Source organism: Nomascus leucogenys, chromosome 7b (assembly GCF_006542625.1).
Source record: "Nomascus leucogenys isolate Asia chromosome 7b, Asia_NLE_v1, whole genome shotgun sequence".
NCBI lineage: Eukaryota > Metazoa > Chordata > Mammalia > Primates > Hylobatidae > Nomascus > Nomascus leucogenys.
The window spans coordinates 17,148,455-17,165,578 of NC_044387.1; the positions used below are offsets into that span (position 1 = coordinate 17,148,455).

Genomic DNA, 17,124 nt, shown 5'->3' on the forward strand with positions numbered 1-17,124 from the left:
ATAAATTAGGTATTTTTAACCAGTTTAGATCTAAATCAAAATATCTTAAGTACAAGAAAATCATAAAAATATAGGGTTCTATACATAAGACCACTTCATAAGCATCAAAGTCTGACTCTTTCAAAACTGGAAACAAAAGATCCTACTTGGCCAGGCATGGTGGCTCACATCTGTAATCCCAGCACTTTGGGAGGCCAAGATGGGTGGATCACCTGAGGTCAGGAGTTCAAGACCAGCCTGGCCAACATGATCAAGCCCCATCTCTACTAAAAATACAAAAATTGGCCTGGTATGGTGGCACGTGCCTGTAATCGCAGCTACATGGGAGGCTGAGGCAGGAGAATCGCTTGAACCTGGGAGGCAGAGGTTGCAGTGAGCTGAGATCACACCATTGCACTCCAGCCTGGGCGACAAGAGTGAAACTCCGTCTCCAAAAAAAAAAAAAAAAAAAGATATTTTATGGATGTGATTTATGCAAGAAAAAACAAGTGAAACAGCAATCAAAAAAGCCCATACATTGGGTCTCCAACAAAAGACCAGCAAATAAATGCACATTATGTAATTCAGGTTAAAGTGTTTCATATGTCTCATTTGCTCCATCTTTGACTCCTCAATGTAACTGATTTTTTAGAATCCAACCAATATGTCTTGATGACACTGTACTTATAAGCAAAATAATCTAAATTAAAATTAAAATACCCTTGGACAGGCACGGTGGCTCACGCTTGTAATCCCAGCACTTTGGGAGGCCAAGGTGGACGGATCATTTGAGGTCAGGACTTTGAGTCCAGCCTGGCCAACATGGTAAAACCCTGTCTCTATTAAAAATACAAAAATTAGCCAGACATGGTAGTATGCGCCTGTAATCCCAGCTAGTTGGGAGGCTGATGCACAAGAATTGCTTGAACCCAGGAGACAGAGGTTGCAGTGAACCGAGGTTGTGCCACTGCACTCCAGTTTGGGTGACGGAGCAAGACTCAGTCTCAAAAAAAAAAAAAAAAACAATTAAAATAACCTCTAAAGAAGCATTCTGAATATTATTAACATGTAGCTGAAAGAGTAAGCTGACCTATTAGAACAAAAAAAAACAAAAAACAAAAAAACACTCTGGCTTCTGACCATGAACAAGATTAAAGAAAATGGTGAAGAAATTATTACCTTATCAACTTTTTATAGCCTACCGTGACTCATTAAAAGTTTACAGCAGAAAGGAAACAAAAAACAAATAGGCAATAAGTTACTGGGCTAAAAAAAAAAAAAAAGAGGATGAAATGGAAAAAAGAGGAATCAGAAGCATTTAAATTGCAAACTGGGAAGACTGACATGAGATTCACAAAACATGTACTACTGTGCAGAGATAATCAAGAATCAATAATTCCAAATACCGTGCAAAGAAATGGTAGCCAAAAGAAAATATCATATTTCACTTTACCTTTTCTTTGTCTTTGTATAATGATCTTAAAGTATTGAAGACTGGTGGGCAACCCTTGCTGAAATTCATCCTTAGGAACTTATCCAAACATTCTTTAAACTTCTCACCTTGGAAGAGAAAAATCCTTTTCGCTTATATTTATCAAGTATTTACTTACATTTACCAAAGTATTTACTTACATTCACCAACTTACATTTAGTAGAGTTGTTAGACAAGTCTAACAATGTATAGCTTAAACTTAATATGCATACTCATACTTAAAACCAAGAAAATAAACTTTAAATCATAAAAGCATTTTTATTCCTTTGCAATTATTCTCACTTACCAGATAAAAAGTTTAATGGCAGCCTTCTTGGCACCAGTCCCCTGGGATATTTAGTCCAGGCTTCCTCATAAATTTTCAGCCGTTCTAACATATTAGCTGCAGACAAAGAAAAATTCTTTGTTATATGTAATTATAAACTATTTTTTTTCTGGAAAATTACGAACTTCTCAAAGTATATTAAAATTCTAATATTTAAAAGAAAATTGGAATTATTTGTAATCTTACGCCTACTATTTCAACAATTATTTTAGACTATTTCTTTTCAATTTTTTTTTTATCTTAAGTACATAATTATCTTTATCCTGTTCTGCTTTAGGTACGCTTTTAAAACCTGAGAACTTCTTTAGTTCTGAAAAAGCCTTGGTTATCATGTTTCCATATATTGCTTCTCCTACTATTCTCCCTAGCTTCTGCCCTCTAACTCCTCTCCTCTGATTTTGGCCATGGCCTCTCTTCCATTCAATTAAAATTTTTATTTCAGTAAGTAGGTTTTTCATTTCAGATTCCTAATTGGTACTTCTCCTAACTATTCATGTTTCATGGCAGCAATTACCTCTATCTTAGATTCCTCCATCATCTCTACTCTTCCTTTTGCAGACAGTGGTGATTACCATTCCTTGCTGGTGTTCCTAAAACAGTCTGAGAATCTTTGTTACAAAGTAATCTGCAACAAGGTTTCTCTTGTATATTTCAATGGCTCACAACAAGGCTTGAAGGAAACAAATCAGATCACCTCTGCTGAGGATCTTGCCTATTTGTTTCTGGGCCTGTTCCCACAAGTGGACCCTATTTATGGGAGAGGGTGACTGGGGGAGCACAGTCTGAATCCAAGTTTGAGTGACAGAAATTTAACCCCTCTTCCCACAAAGGAACAGTGATGCTCTTTCAGCCTGGCTACATTTACGTGACCCTGGCAAGTCACTTTGATGCAGCCACAGCTTACCATGGAGCTCATTCTTGCTTTTAAGAATATATCTCCGTTTCTGTCAGTGGAAATTTCCTTTTATTTAAGAGACAGTGTCTCACCATGTTGCCCATGCTGAGCTCAAACTCCTGGGCTCAAGCAATCCTCCCACCTCAGCCTCCCAAAGTGCTGGGATCACAAGTGTGAGCCCCTACACCTGGTTTCCTTTCATGTTTTTGATGCTACTATGCATTTGTGAATTTTTTTCTAAAGTTGTTGCTAAAATTATTTTCTCAACCATTCTATAAATCTATAAAAGAGAAGTTTCAGAACATGATCAATCTGTCATATTAAATAGAAATTTGCAAGTTTACTTTTGTATTCAGATTTTTTTTTTTTTGAGACACAGTCTCACTCTGTCGCCCAGGCTGGAATGTAGTGGCACTATGTTGGCTCACTGCAACCTCTGCCTCCTGGGTTCAAGAAATTCTCGTGCCTCAGCCTCCCGAGTAGCTGAGACTACAAGGCACACATCACTGCGCCAGGCTAATTTTTTGTATTTTAGTAGAGACTGGGTTTCACCATGTTGTCCAAGGCTGGTCTCAAACTCCTGAGCTCAGGCAATCCATCCACCTCGGCCTCCCAAAGTGCTGGGATTACAGGCGTGAGCCACTGCGCTTGGCCTGTATTCAGATTTTGAACCAATTCTTAACCACTATTATTCTAGTTGTGCTTTTCAATGAGTAAATAAAATATATATTAACAAAAGAAACAACAAAATTTAGCAAGTTTTAAACAATACTACCTGGCTTGAGTGCTTTTTCCAAGCCTTTGTAGTAGGCCCAGTTTTCAGGATTTCTCTCTTGCAATCCTCTATAAACATCTGCAGCATCTTCCAAACGACATAGTTGCAACAGAAGTTCCCCTGATTAAAAACAGAAAAAAAAAATTAAATATCTGAGAAAACCTTCCAATTAGAATTTTAACTTTTCCTCAAAATTTCTCTTAAAATCTCATTATAAATCAGTGCTGCTAAGTGGATGGACCTGGTATCCTGCTGAGTTCCCAGTTCCCTTAAGATTATTTACCAAGTTATTTTATGGTCTCCTTCCTTTTTTGAAGTTCACATTATTTAGAAATGCCATCCTCTTCACATCCTCAATTTATTCAGAAAATCTGTCCAATGCCAGGCCAGTTTCTCACATTCACTCAACACACTGTCACCAAGCCATCTTCTACTCCTCAATTATCCTGATATCATATGGAACAACTTCAGCATCGAAATTAGTGACTCAATCCAATATCCTAACCTTATGATCCCTTAATCAGCTACAAAACAATTCTGCCATAGCAGCCCTTAATCTGGCTACATTAAAAACTATCTAGACTTTACCTTTTAATGTCTTCCAAGAAGCAAATAAGCACCCTATTTTAAGCTTAACTGTCTTTTCTTTCTGTCTCACTAATCCTACTATTCAACTTTAGAGAAAAAACTATCAGCCTATCAGCAACTTGTCGACTCACTGTTGCCTTCCCTGGACTGCATGACCAATCACATCATCCCTGAATATTAGCAGCCCCAATTATCAAAAATCAATCTTAAAACCTAGACTCTTTTGTTTACTAATTTTAAAGCCCAGATCATCCCAACTGTTTATTTGCTCCACACTTTCTCATGGAAGGAAACAAGCCAGATGAAGAGAGAGACACAGTGGTTTCACTATTATATATGAGTTCCAAAGCCATATAAGCTTCAAATATTCAGGATTCCTTTTCTCTATTCTTAATGTGCTTCCCTTCATCCCAAGGTATTATTTTTAAGCCACTACACTTCACCCTTGCATCCTTCACTCTCTGTTGTACCTTTCATTCTCATTCAATAATAAAAATGAACACTTATTGAGTACTTACCATGTGCCAGTGACTTTTTTTTTTTTGTGATACAGTCTCACTCTGTCACCCCAGCTGGAGTGCAGTAGTGCGATCGATCATGGCTCACTGCAGCCTCGACCTCCTAAAGCGATCCTACCACCTCAGCCTCCCTAGTAGCTGGAACTACAGGCATGTGCCACCATACCTGGATAATTTTTGTATGTTTTGTAGAGATGGGTTTTTGCCATTTTGCCCAGGCTGGTCTTGAGCTCCTAGACTCAAGTGATCCACCCAACTCGGCCTCCCAAAGTGCTGGGATTATAGTCATGAGTCACCGTGCCCAGCCACCAGTGACTCTTAAACGCTTCACATGTATTAACTAATTCAATTCTCAAAACTCTATGAGATAGATTATTATTACTTTCATCACTTTAAAACTGAGAGGACTTAAGTAAACTTCCTAAGAGTCTTGCAGATAGTGATGGAGTTAGGATTTGAATCCAAGCAATTTATCTGAAAGAGCACATATTCATTCATTCTTTCTTTCTTTTTGAAGACAGGATCTCATTCTGTCACCCAGGCAGTGGTGCAATCCTGGCTCACTGCAGCCTCAACCACTTGGACGTAAGCAATTCTTCCACCTACGGCAGCCTCCTGAATAGCTGGGACTGCAGATGTATGCCAACATACCCAGCTAATTTTTTATTTTTATTTTTTGTAGAGATGAGGTTTCCTTATGTTGTCCAGGCTGGTCTCGAATTCCTGGGCTCAAGTGATCCTCTGGTCTCAGCCTCCCAAAGTGCTGGGATTACAGACATTAGCCACCATGCCTTACAAGCCCATATTCTTAGTATCTGTACCAGTGGTTCTCAACCAGGGGCAGTTTTACCAACATTTAGCAATGTCTGAAGACATTTTGCTTGTCTCAGTAAGGGTGTTGAGTACCACTGGCATCTAAATAAGCTAGGAGTGCTACTAAACATCCTACAATGCACAGAAGAGATCTCCACCCTCAACAACTCAGGCCCAAAATGTCAACAGCACCAAGGTTAACAAAGCCTGCACTATACTAACCAAAGTCAACTTCATCAAAAACACTAAAAATAACCCGTAGCTGAGTGAGATGGTTCACACCTGTAGTGGGAGGCTGGGGGTGGGGCTTGGGGGGAGGATCATTTGAGCCTTGTTCAAGTCCAGCCTAGGCAACACAGCAAGACCTCACTTCTAAAATAAAAAATAAAAATAACCTGCACCTTTACTCCCCTCTACACTACACTCATCCTCTTTTCCTTCCCTCTATCTTCTACCTTTTCTGAGCAGGAGGAACTGGTGGTATAAGAATAAACAATAAAAAATTTTGCCTAGGCTGGGCGCGGTGGCTCACACCTGTAATCCCAGCACTTTGGGAGGCTGAGGTGGGCAGGTCACCTGAGATCAGAAGATCAAGACCAGCCTGACCAATATGGAGAAACCCCACGTCTACTGAAAATACAAAATTAGCCAGGCATGGTGGCGCATGCCTATAATCCCAGCTACTCGGGAGGCTGAGGCAGAATCGCTTGAACCCGGGAGGCGGAGGTTGTGGTGAGCCAAGATCGCACCACTGCACTCCAGCCTGGGAAACAAGAGTGAAACTCCATCTAAAAAAAAAAAATTTTTTTTTTTTTTTTGCCTAACTGTGCCCATTGATCCACTTTAAGAAGTTCCTGAGTGATCTTTACCATCTTATCTTCTCCCACCAACTATCCCTACCAGCAACACTGCCTTGAATTTCTAAAGATTGCCACAATTTCCAAAGATTGATTCTACCCTCACTTCCCTTCTATTCTCTTTATACACCCTGTCCCATTACCTAACTCAAAGTAGGTATTCAATACATATTTTGTGGAATGAGCTGATAGCCTTATTTCTTATTTCATGTAGAAAACGCAAGCAATTAGAGGACACTCCAAAATACGCATTACATCTACACATTTACTTGCCCACCACTTATACACCACCACTACTTGTTGATGTGGATGAACTATTCATGTTCTTACCTAAATTAATCCTTCACATGACATCAATCTACCACATGACATCCTCTCTACTGTATCAAATATTCTATCTCTATTGGATCACTCCCCAGTCAGCACAAATACACGCCATGAAAAAACAAACAAACAAACAAAAACTTCTTTTGAGCCTGCATCCCATTTCATCTACCAGCACCCCATTTGTTTCATTTACAGCAAAACTCCTCAACTGAGTCATGTATGCTTCCTATCTTCAGTTTCTCTACTCCCATTCTCTCTTTTTTTTTAGACGGAGTCTTGCTCTGTCGCCCAGGCTGAAGTGCAGGGGCGCGATCTTGGCTCACTGCAAGCTCCGCCTCCCAGGTTCACGCCATTCTCCTGCCCCAGCCTGTAGCTGGGACTACAGGTGCCCGCCACCACGCCCGGCTAATTTTTTTGTATTTTTAGTAGAGACGAGGTTTCATTGGATTAGCCAGGATGGTCTCGATCTCCTGACCTCATGATCCGCCTGCCTCGGCCTCCCAAAGTGCTGAGATTACAGGCTTGAGCCACCGCGCCCGGCCTCAGTCTCTTTTAAATAGACTTGATGTTTGGGCTTTTACCATCCTTCTTCCAGAGGCTCAGAAAGTGCTTTTGTTAAAGTCACCAATGACTTCTAAATTGCTAAAAATCCACTGGTCAACTCTGAGTCCTTTATCTAACTTTACCTATCTGCCATTTTTCCCCATTAATAAAGTTATCAAAGGGATCAAATGAAATAATTTGTCATTTATTTCCACAAAGAAACTTGAGGCCCAAGCCTTGACCCTGGTCATAGAGCTACTTAGTGGCCAATGAGATAAGTTTTTTCCAGACTTGTGATCTTTCCAGTAAGTCAGAAATTTCCTTCCTTTATGATTAACAGAGTACTAAAGAATGACTACTTCAAATGAAAGAAGGTTGTCTTGGATCTGCAGTTCACAAGAGAGCTCCCTCCAGAAGCCTTAGACTTCCAGTTTTTCTTATCAGTACCATTATCCTCCGACAAAAGTTTATCTGGCAAACAATGGCTATACCTATTATGCACATGGATGTATATTATACTTTTTGTGTTCAACCTCAAGGTGAGCCAAGGGAATTTGAAACCAGCAAACTTCAGTTCCCTAGACTAGCAAGGACAAAGCAGCATTTCAGAAGGTAATTTTTTTTAAAATCACTTGTCCTTTCATTACTTGTTATTCTTCTTTTATTTTCTATACTCACGCCCTCAACTTCTAAAACTGTTAAGGCTTGATTTTCTCAGCCCTCTGCTGAGTGGGATCTACCCCTCCTATCACAATCTACACATTATGAACCCAAATCTCTGGTCTCCCTTTCTTCCAGAACTCATATTCTTTCTGTGTCATCGAAGACATTCAGATTAACCATAAAGACTCTCAGAAATATCCTATATGTATTTTAGTAAAGACTGATTCATCAATATATATTATTAGCAATAAATCTGGCACATACTACATACACTGTAGTTTATTAATAAACTGTTTCTAAGAAACGTAATCCTCTGTCTTATAAAACTCTCTTGTGTTTTGATCAAATTCCATAATATTTTTAATACAAAGATACTTTATTTAAAGAAAGAATGTTACATGAGTCATTTCATTCAACTACTTTTTATTGTTCACAATCAACTTTCTCCTCTATCTACAATACTGTTTAAAGGTACATTTTCCCACATCATAAATTATTAAAAGTACATGAGTAAGAAATAGACTATCATCAAAAAGCTGAATTATATGAAACTGTCAGCAGCAACTACATTTTTCAGCCTTGCTCTGTCATATTTCAATATTAGAATAAATGACATTCTTTTAAAAATACCTTTGGTTTCTTCTACAGCAAGTTTATCACAAATCTGCTTTTCATAGGTACAAAGATGTTCCAAAGCTTCTCTATAGAGACCTGCTTCCCGAAGAACTTGATTCTGATATAAGAGTAGTTCACTATATTCATAATCCACCTTATCAGGGGATGTCTGTATATGGATATAAGGAATACTGACAGTAAGAATTTTATTTTCGTATCAGAAAATTGTTCACAATACTCAAAAACATGTAAGTAGCCAAAGGATAACATCCGATTGATAAAACTAATTTTAAAACAATTCTTATGTATCTATGGAGCAACTAAGTAAATGATGATAATATTAGGATATAACGGGTTGAATAAAATAATAATCCATAAGTCCATACACACAATAAATATGGGGAAGAAGGGAAAGCTTACTCAGCAGTAGAATGCCAAATAATAAACCTACAAGGAATGACAAGAGTTAAGAGAATCACCATTTTGCAACTATCATAGTAATATTGATTCAGGCAAGAATCATAATCAATGGCGCCACTGCACTCCAGCCTGGGCGACAGAGCGAGACTCCGTCTCCAAAAAAAAAGAATCATAATCAATGAATGCTAAAACTAGATGGTGAAAGTTTGATGAGCAACAGGCTATTCAGTCTCAAATTCCATATTAAACACAAAGAGAGAAAAATAAGTTTACAATTGCAAATACAACTTTCACCATGTAATCAAATGGAATGAACTGATGGCATGTGCCTCTTGATGTAATGAATGGAGAAGGACTCAACATCATTTATATGGTTTCCTGCCAAAATTACAAAACTCTATCTAACAATGAGGACCCATCAGAAAAATCCAAATTGAGGGACATCCTACAAAAAAGCACAGCCTTCTTCAGAAATGTCTATGTCATAAAATACAAAGGAAGTTTTCAAAACTGTTTCAGATTAAAAGAGGCTGAAGAGAAATGATAACTAAATGTAAGGTATGATTCTTAATTGGATCCTGTAATGAAATCAAATCACTAGAAAGGCTATAACTAGGACAATTAGTAAATTCTGAATATGGGCTGGGGATTAGATAACAGTCTATCAAGTGTTAAATTTCCTAATTTTTATAATCTGTCCCTATAATACTATCTAGAGAACTGACAACTATACAATTATTTTTAGAAAATACACACTAAAGCATTTAGGGGTAAAGGAGCATGACGTCTTGCAATTATTCTCAAACATTTAAGGAAGAAAATTAAAATAGATAGATACACAGACTTTTAAAGTAAATGCACCAAATATTAACAATTAGTTTAGTATGAATGAACCCCTATGTAGAGTTCTTTGTGCTATTCCTGCAACTTTTCTGTAAGTTTGAAACTATTTCAAAATTAAAAGTAAGCCAGGCTATGCACACTTTTTTTAGTTATACTTAGGATCAGACTTAGTAAAATGGCTTCCAGTTATTACCTGTTGTGTTTTCCTAAATTCTTCTAAAATCTTTGCTGCCATTTCATAATCTTCTAATAAATGGTAAGCAATAGCGTAACCAATCCATGATGCTCTCTGTGCAGGTCGAAGCTGAAGTAACTGATATCTCGTTTCCTTTAAAAGGAAAAAAATAAACACTTTTTCTTAGGCTTTCAGTAACAGCAAGTACTCCTTTAAAAGATCTCCATATTAGGCCGGGCGCAGTGGCTCACGCCTGTAATCCCAGCACTTTGGGAGGCTAAGGCGGGTGAATCACAAGGTCAAGAGATCGAGACCATCCTGGCCAACATGGTGAAACCCCGTCTCTATCAAAAATACAAAAATTAGCTGGGCATGGTGGTCCACGCCTGTGGTCCCAGCTACTCGGGAGGCTGAGGCAGGAGAATCACTTGAACCCGGGAGGCAGAGGCTGCAGCCTGGCAACACAGCAAGACTCCGTCTCAAAAAAAAAAAAAAACACATATTAATTTATCCCACAACCCTAAGCATTTTACAACACAGTGATGGGAACAATAATAGAAAATACTTCAAACATCCATATCGTGTAGCTTTATGGAGGCAAAGAAATATTTGTTAAGAACATAATGAAGCCTCCAAGCTAATCTTAGAATTTTTTTAAAACTTAAGACCAGATTTAAGTTTTTAAAACAAGACGAAACTTAAGACCCTTCTTTATTTCTTGATCTGCTTAGTCCAAGAAAAGAGGCAGGATGGAAAGAAAAGCAAAGGAAAAATATTCAAAAATGTTTTTAAAAATTAAGTGTCCAACTACAGAGTTAAGATATATTTGGAGAACAATTCAGCAGGTACTATCATATAAAGAGGAAAGAACATGAAAGAGGAACTAAATAGATCTAACACTAATTTAAGGGTCAAAACTGAAGCTACAAAAATATATTAGAGTCAGCAGAGGTAGAAAGAAGAAACAAAACATTTTTTTTTTCCAGGTGCGGTGGCTCATGCCCGTAATCCTAGCACTTTGGGAGAATGAGGTGGGGTGGACTGCCTGAGCTCAGGAGTTCGAGACCAGCCTGAGCAACATGGTGAAACCTCATCTCTACTAGAATATAAAAAATGAGCTGGGCATGGTGACACATGCCTGTAGCTCCAGCTACTCAGGAGGCTGAGGCATGAGAACTGCTTGAACCCAGGAGGTGGAAGCTGCAGTGAGCCAAGATCATGCCACTGCACTCCAGCCTGGGCAACAGAGTGAGACTCTAATGTCTCCAAGAAAAAAAAAAAATTTTTTTTTTTGTTTTGCTTTCCAGAAAAATGTGGGAAGTAAATGTTAGAGTTACATGTCAATACTAGACAAAGGCATTGTTTATTTGAGGAGTACTGATTTTCTTTCTTCTTTTTTTTTTTTTTTTTTTTTTTTTTGAGACAGAGTTTCGCTCTGTTACCCAGGCTGGAGTGCAGTGGCGTGATCTCGGCTCACTGCAAGCTCCGCCTCCCGAGTTCATGCCATTCTCCTGCCTCAGCATCCCGAGTAGCTAGACTACATGTGCCTGCCACTACGCCAGGCTAATTTTTTGTATTTTTAGTAGAGACGGGGTTTCACTGTGTTAGGCAGGATTGTCTCGATCTCCTGACCTCGTGATTCGCCAACCTCGGCCTCCCAAAGTGCTGGGATTACAGGCGTGAGCCACTGCACCCGGCCTGATGTTAATTTTTATCAAATTAAGTCAACCCTATACAGTAGGCCAAATCTGCCTCACCATAAAATAATTTATTTTTAAAGATCTGATTATTCCAATCATAAACACAACCACTATGGTAGGAAGAAAAAAAAATTCAATTAAATTTATCTTCAAAATGAAATAAAAAATTCCTGTATCTGAAAGTACCCAAAGTTGTACATATTTTCCCCTTAGAATGAAAAAAAGGTCTCTATTTTACTTACCCTGTAACCCTCAAGATCTCGCATTTGAATCTGTAGTAAGGAAAGGTCCCTTAAGATTTGAAGATTGTCTTTATCCCATTTTAGTGCATTTCTGTAACACTTAATGGCTTCATCATACTTCTTGTCTGACCTCTGAAGAAGGCCATAAACGTGCCAACCTAAAGAATTTAGTTAAGGATACAACCTACAAGTCAAAAATTACTATTCCAAATGACCTCCCAAGAAACTTGGAGAACTACAGCCATTTATAAAATTACAAGCTTAAAAAGAAGGGGAAGGGGAAGGGGAGATTGATTTCAAAGATACAAAGCAGTTTAATACAGTGGAAAAGAGCACAGCTTTTGGAGCCAGAGAAAATTACGTCTAGCCTGCCTTATCAGCTCTGTAACCTTGGACAAATCAGTCTCATTAAGTTTCCTCATTACTAAAATGTAAACAAATAGTCTATGCAGCGAATCATACTACTGACAACTAAATGGGATAACATAAAGTGCTCACTGGCTGGCACAAAGTCAATATATATATATGTAAACAGTTACTATATTATTAATAGTAAAAGGAAAAAGAAAGAATGGGCCTTCATGGAATCTAGTTATGTAAAGTCATGAAGATTTTATTTTCTTGAACTAACAAGATCCTTAGGACAACCCTTAGTGTAATACAAAGTTTCTAAAACTCAGCCACATATAAAATAAAAACATTCATTCATTTAACCGTAATTATTAAAACTTCTTTTCCTTTTTTTGAGACAGGTCTTGCTCTGTCACCCAGTCTGGAGTGTCGTGGTGTGGTCTTTGCTCACTGCAACCTCCACTCCCTGCACTCAAGTGATACTCCCACCTCAGCCTCCTGAGTAGCTGCGACTACAGGCACACACCAGCATGCCAGCTTTTTTCTCTATTTTTGGTAGAGATGGGATCTCGCCATGTTGCCCAAGATGGTCTCAAACTCCTGAGCTCAAGCAATACACCTGCCTTGGCCTCCCAAAGTGCAGGGATTACAGGCATGAGCCCCCGCACCCAGCCTAAAACTTCTTAATAACTAAGATGTAGGTCATCAAAATACCCTCCTATATTAAAAGATCTTAAAGTCTAGTAAAGGACAGATAAATAAGCAAAATTAAAGTAGGTTGTAAAAACTGCTATCAAGGAGAATAGTCCACTTCCCAAATACAGCCCTTTTTCACTTTAGGTCTTGATTACTGTACCAGCTACCCAACCCACCTATCTTCAGTCTGTCTTCTTTTATTCTCCTACCAAAGTAATTGGGTTTTGTTGTGTTTTTTTTGTTGTTGTTGTTGTTTGTTTGTTTGTTTTTGAGATGGAGTCTCGCTCTGTTACCAGGCTGGAGTGCAGTGGCATGATCTCAGCTCACTGCAACCTCTGCCTCCCAGGTTCAAGCAATTCTCCTGCCTCAGCCTCCCAAGCAGCTGGGATTACAAGCGTCTGCCACCACGCCCAGCTATAATTTTCTTATTTTTAGTAGAGACATGGTTTCACCATGTTGGCCAGGATGGTCTCGATCTCCTGATCTCGTGATCTGCCCACCTCCTAATTATTGTGTTTTTGGTCTCGCTCTATCACCTAGGCTGGACTGCAGTGGCATGCTCATAGCTCACTGTAGCCTCAAACTCCTGGGCTCAAACAATCCTTCTACCCCAGCCTCCAGAGCAGCTAGGACCACAGGCACATGCCACCACCACATGCAGTTAATTTTTTATTTTCTATAGAGACGAGGTCTATGATGCCCAGGCTAGTCTTGAACTGCTAGCCTCAAGTGATCCCCGCCTCAGCCTCTCAAAGTGCTGGGATTACGGGGATTAGTCACTGTGGCTGGTCCAAAATCATCTTTCTAAAACACACTCAAAAGAAATAAGGAAGTCCACTTCCCTTTCCAGAAACTTAAAATGTTTCTTTCTGAGATCAAGCTCAAACTTCAATCTGGCCAGGTGCAGTGGCTCACACCTGTAATCCCAGCACTTTGGGAGGCAGTGGTAGGTGGATCACTTCAAGTCAGGTGTTCGAGACCAGCCTGGCCAACACTGCAAAATCTCGTCTATACTAAAAATACAAAAAACACCCAGGCATGGTGGCATGCACCTGTATTCCCAGCTACTCGGGAGGCTGAGACAGGAATATTACCTGAACCCGGGAGGTGGAGGCTGCACTGAGCCAAGATCACACCACTGCACTCCAGCCTAGGTGACAGAATGAAACTCCATCTCAAAAACAAACAAACAACAACCTTCGATCTAACAACTTTTAGGCCAGAGGTCCTCAACAGAGTCAATAAAATACAGAATGTTGACCGAGCATGGTGGCTCACACCTGTAATCCCAGCACTTTGGAAGGCCAAGATGGGTGGATGGCTTGAGGTCAGGAGTTTGACACCAGCCTGGCCAACATGATGAAACCCTATCTCTACTAAAAATACAAAAATTAGCCAGGCTTGGTGGTGTGCACCTGTAATGCCAGCTACTTGGGAGGCTGAGGCAGGAGAATCACTTGAAGCAGGGAGGCGGAGGTTGCAGTGAGCTGAGATCGTGCCACTGCACTCCAGCCTGGGTGACAAGATCAAAACTCCATCTAAAAAACAAAGCACAAACAAACAAAAAAACCCCAGAATGTTTAGGATGGCATGCATGAACTAAAAACACATATTTAATATTACACATTTTTAAAGCAAGTCAAAATATTACAAATTTTATTTGAAAAATAATCTTGATTTCCGTAATATAAATGACAAAGTACAACTGGATCAAATCCTCTCAGCTGTATGGATCATGGTTTTATAAACTAGGAAACACTACCCATTAAAATCTAGCTCCCATTACCTATCTTTCCACTCCCTCCCATTTCTATCACTAATATCCTGTATTTCAGGACTTTACCTCTCTTAAATATTACAACAGCCACATAACTGACTCTCATCTTCACCTCCTAAAAATCCTATCCTCAAGGAGTTTAACATTGTCAAAAATTTAAAGAAAATTATGTCCATCAAGAAGAACTCAAATAAATCATAATAAAAACATTGGCAGAACACTATACAATCATTAAAAATGATGGAAAGACAACTATCTACGACAGTCTTAATAGTTAAGCCTTTGCTTATCTTTCTAGTCCTCTAGTCACTCTCAATTCACATACTTCCGCCTTACTGGATTAGTGACAATTATTTGAATAAACCATAACATCTTATGTAATACTCCTAAATGTTTTGTAAATGTTTCTAATCAGTATCTTCCTTCACCAGACTGTTAGTTCTTTGAGGGCAAAATCTGTTATCTTTTCTTTGTATGTACTAAGCCAAGGGCCTGGTAAACATCTGAAAAATTGCTAATTATTTCAGCACTTAAAATTGTGTCAGCCCACAAAGTTGGTATAGAAATATTTGCTGAAGTCGCTTCCTTCCTTCCCTCCCTCCCTCCCTCCCTGCCTCCTTCCTTCCTTCCTTCCTTCCCTCTGTGGCCCAGGCTGCAAACTACTCAGCTCGCTGCTACCCGCTACCCGCGCCGCGGACTGCCTGGGACTGCCGCCGCGCGCCACCGCTGCCTGCTTTTTCTCGTTTGGCTGCAGGCGCGCGGTCGCCATGTTGGCCACGCTGCTCACCAGCTCCTGACGCCGAGTGCTCTGCCCGCCTCAGCCTCCCGAGCCCCTGCCCGGCCACCGTCTGGGAGGTGGGGAGCGCCTCTGCCCGGCCGCCCCGTCCGGGAATAAGTGAGGAGCGCCTCTGCCCGGCCGCCCCGTCCGGGAAGAAGTGAGGAGCGCCTCTGCCCGGCCGCCCCGTCCGGGAAGAAGTGAGGAGCGCCTCTGCCCGGCCGCCCCGTCCGGGAAGAAGTGAGGAGCGCCTCTGCCCGGCCGCCCCGTCCGGGAAGAAGTGAGGAGCGCCTCTGCCAGGCCGCCCCGTCCGGGAAGAAGTGAGGAGCGCCTCTGCCCGGCCGCCCCGTCCGGGAAGAAGTGAGGAGCGCCTCTGCCCGGCCGCCCCGTCCGGGAAGAAGTGAGGAGCGCCTCTGCCCGGCCGCCCCGTCCGGGAAGAAGTGAGGAGCGCCTCTGCCCGGCCGCCCCGTCCGGGAAGAAGTGAGGAGCGCCTCTGCCAGGCCGCCCCGTCCGGGAAGAGTGAGGAGCGCCTCTGCCCGGCCACCCCGTCTGGGAAGTGAGGAGCGCCTCTGCCCGGCCGCCCCGTCCGGGAAGAAGTGAGGAGCGCCTCTGCCCGGCTGCCCCGTCCGGGAAGAAGTGAGGAGCGCCTCTGCCCGGCCGCCCCGTCTGGGAAGTGAGGAGCGCCTCTGCCCGGCCACCCACCGTCTGGGAAGTGAGGAGCGCCTCTGCCCGGCCACCCACCGTCTGGGAAGTGAGGAGCGCCTCTGCCTGGCCACCCCGTCTGGGAAGTGAGGAGCGCCTCTGCCCGGCCCCCGTCTGGGAAGTGAGGAGCGCCTCTGCCCGGCCCCCCGTCTGGGAAATGAGGAGCGCCTCTGCCCGGCCACCTATCGTCTGGGAGGTGAGGAGCGCCTCTGCCCGGCCACCCCGTCCGGGAAGAAGTGAGGAGCGCCTCTGCCCGGCCGCCCCGTCCGGGAAGAAGTGAGGAGCGCCTCTGCCCGGCCGCCCCGTCTGGGAAGAAGTGAGGAGCGCCTCTGCCCGGCCGCCCCGTCCGGGAAGAAGTGAGGAGCGCCTCTGCCCGGCCGCCCCGTCTGGGAAGAAGTGAGGAGCGCCTCTGCCCGGCCGCCCCGTCTGGGAAGTGAGGAGCGCCTCGGCCCGGCCGCCCCGTCTGGGAAGTGAGGAGCACCTCTGCCCGGCCGCCCCGTCTGGGAAGTGAGGAGTGCCTCTGCCCGGCCACCCATCGTCTGGGAAGTGAGGAGCGCCTCTGCCCGGCCACCTATCGTCTGGGAAGAAGTGAGGAGCGTCTCTGCCTGGCCGCCCCGTCTGGGAAGTGAGGAGCGCCTCTGCCCGGCCGCCCCGTGTCTGGGAAGAAGTGAGGAGCGCCTCTGCCCGGCCGCTCCGTCTGGGAGGTCTACCATGGAGGCCAGAAGCAATGTGGGGGCTGGACGTGGTGGCTCACGCCTGTGGTCCCGGCACTCTGGGGGGCGAGGCGGGTTGATCACTTCGGGCTAGGAGTTCGAGACCAGTCTGGCCAACTTGGCGAAACATGAAAAATACAACAGACAAACCAACCAACCAACTCAGTGACAACAAAACAGGTCTACCCTGCAGTCATACTCTAATTTTTTCTATTTTCCTCCCTTTCTGATCCTTTATCCCACTTTCTTTTTCTTCCTCTTCCTTCTCCCTCTTCTTTGTCAAATAGAGGATTGAGTTATTATCACTGATCCACATAAAGTCCCTCTCTACCTTATTTTA

The 17,124-nt window shown here is 42.3% G+C and overlaps 1 protein-coding gene across 2 annotated transcripts in view; it reads right to left on the bottom strand.

Annotated features, from left to right (window-relative positions):
* Nucleotides 1-17,124, bottom strand: part of NAA15 (N(alpha)-acetyltransferase 15, NatA auxiliary subunit) — a 91,304-nt gene that overhangs the window by 37,869 nt on the left and 36,311 nt on the right. For both annotated transcript variants that reach the window (XM_030815682.1, XM_003264673.3), the window contains exons 4-9: nucleotides 11,771-11,928; nucleotides 9,847-9,981; nucleotides 8,406-8,559; nucleotides 3,467-3,586; nucleotides 1,758-1,853; nucleotides 1,433-1,539 (exon numbers count right to left, since the gene is read on the bottom strand). In XM_030815682.1, the coding sequence (XP_030671542.1) occupies nucleotides 1,433-1,539; nucleotides 1,758-1,853; nucleotides 3,467-3,586; nucleotides 8,406-8,559; nucleotides 9,847-9,981; nucleotides 11,771-11,928 (770 nt within the window). The remainder of the gene's footprint in view (nucleotides 1-1,432; nucleotides 1,540-1,757; nucleotides 1,854-3,466; nucleotides 3,587-8,405; nucleotides 8,560-9,846; nucleotides 9,982-11,770; nucleotides 11,929-17,124) is intronic.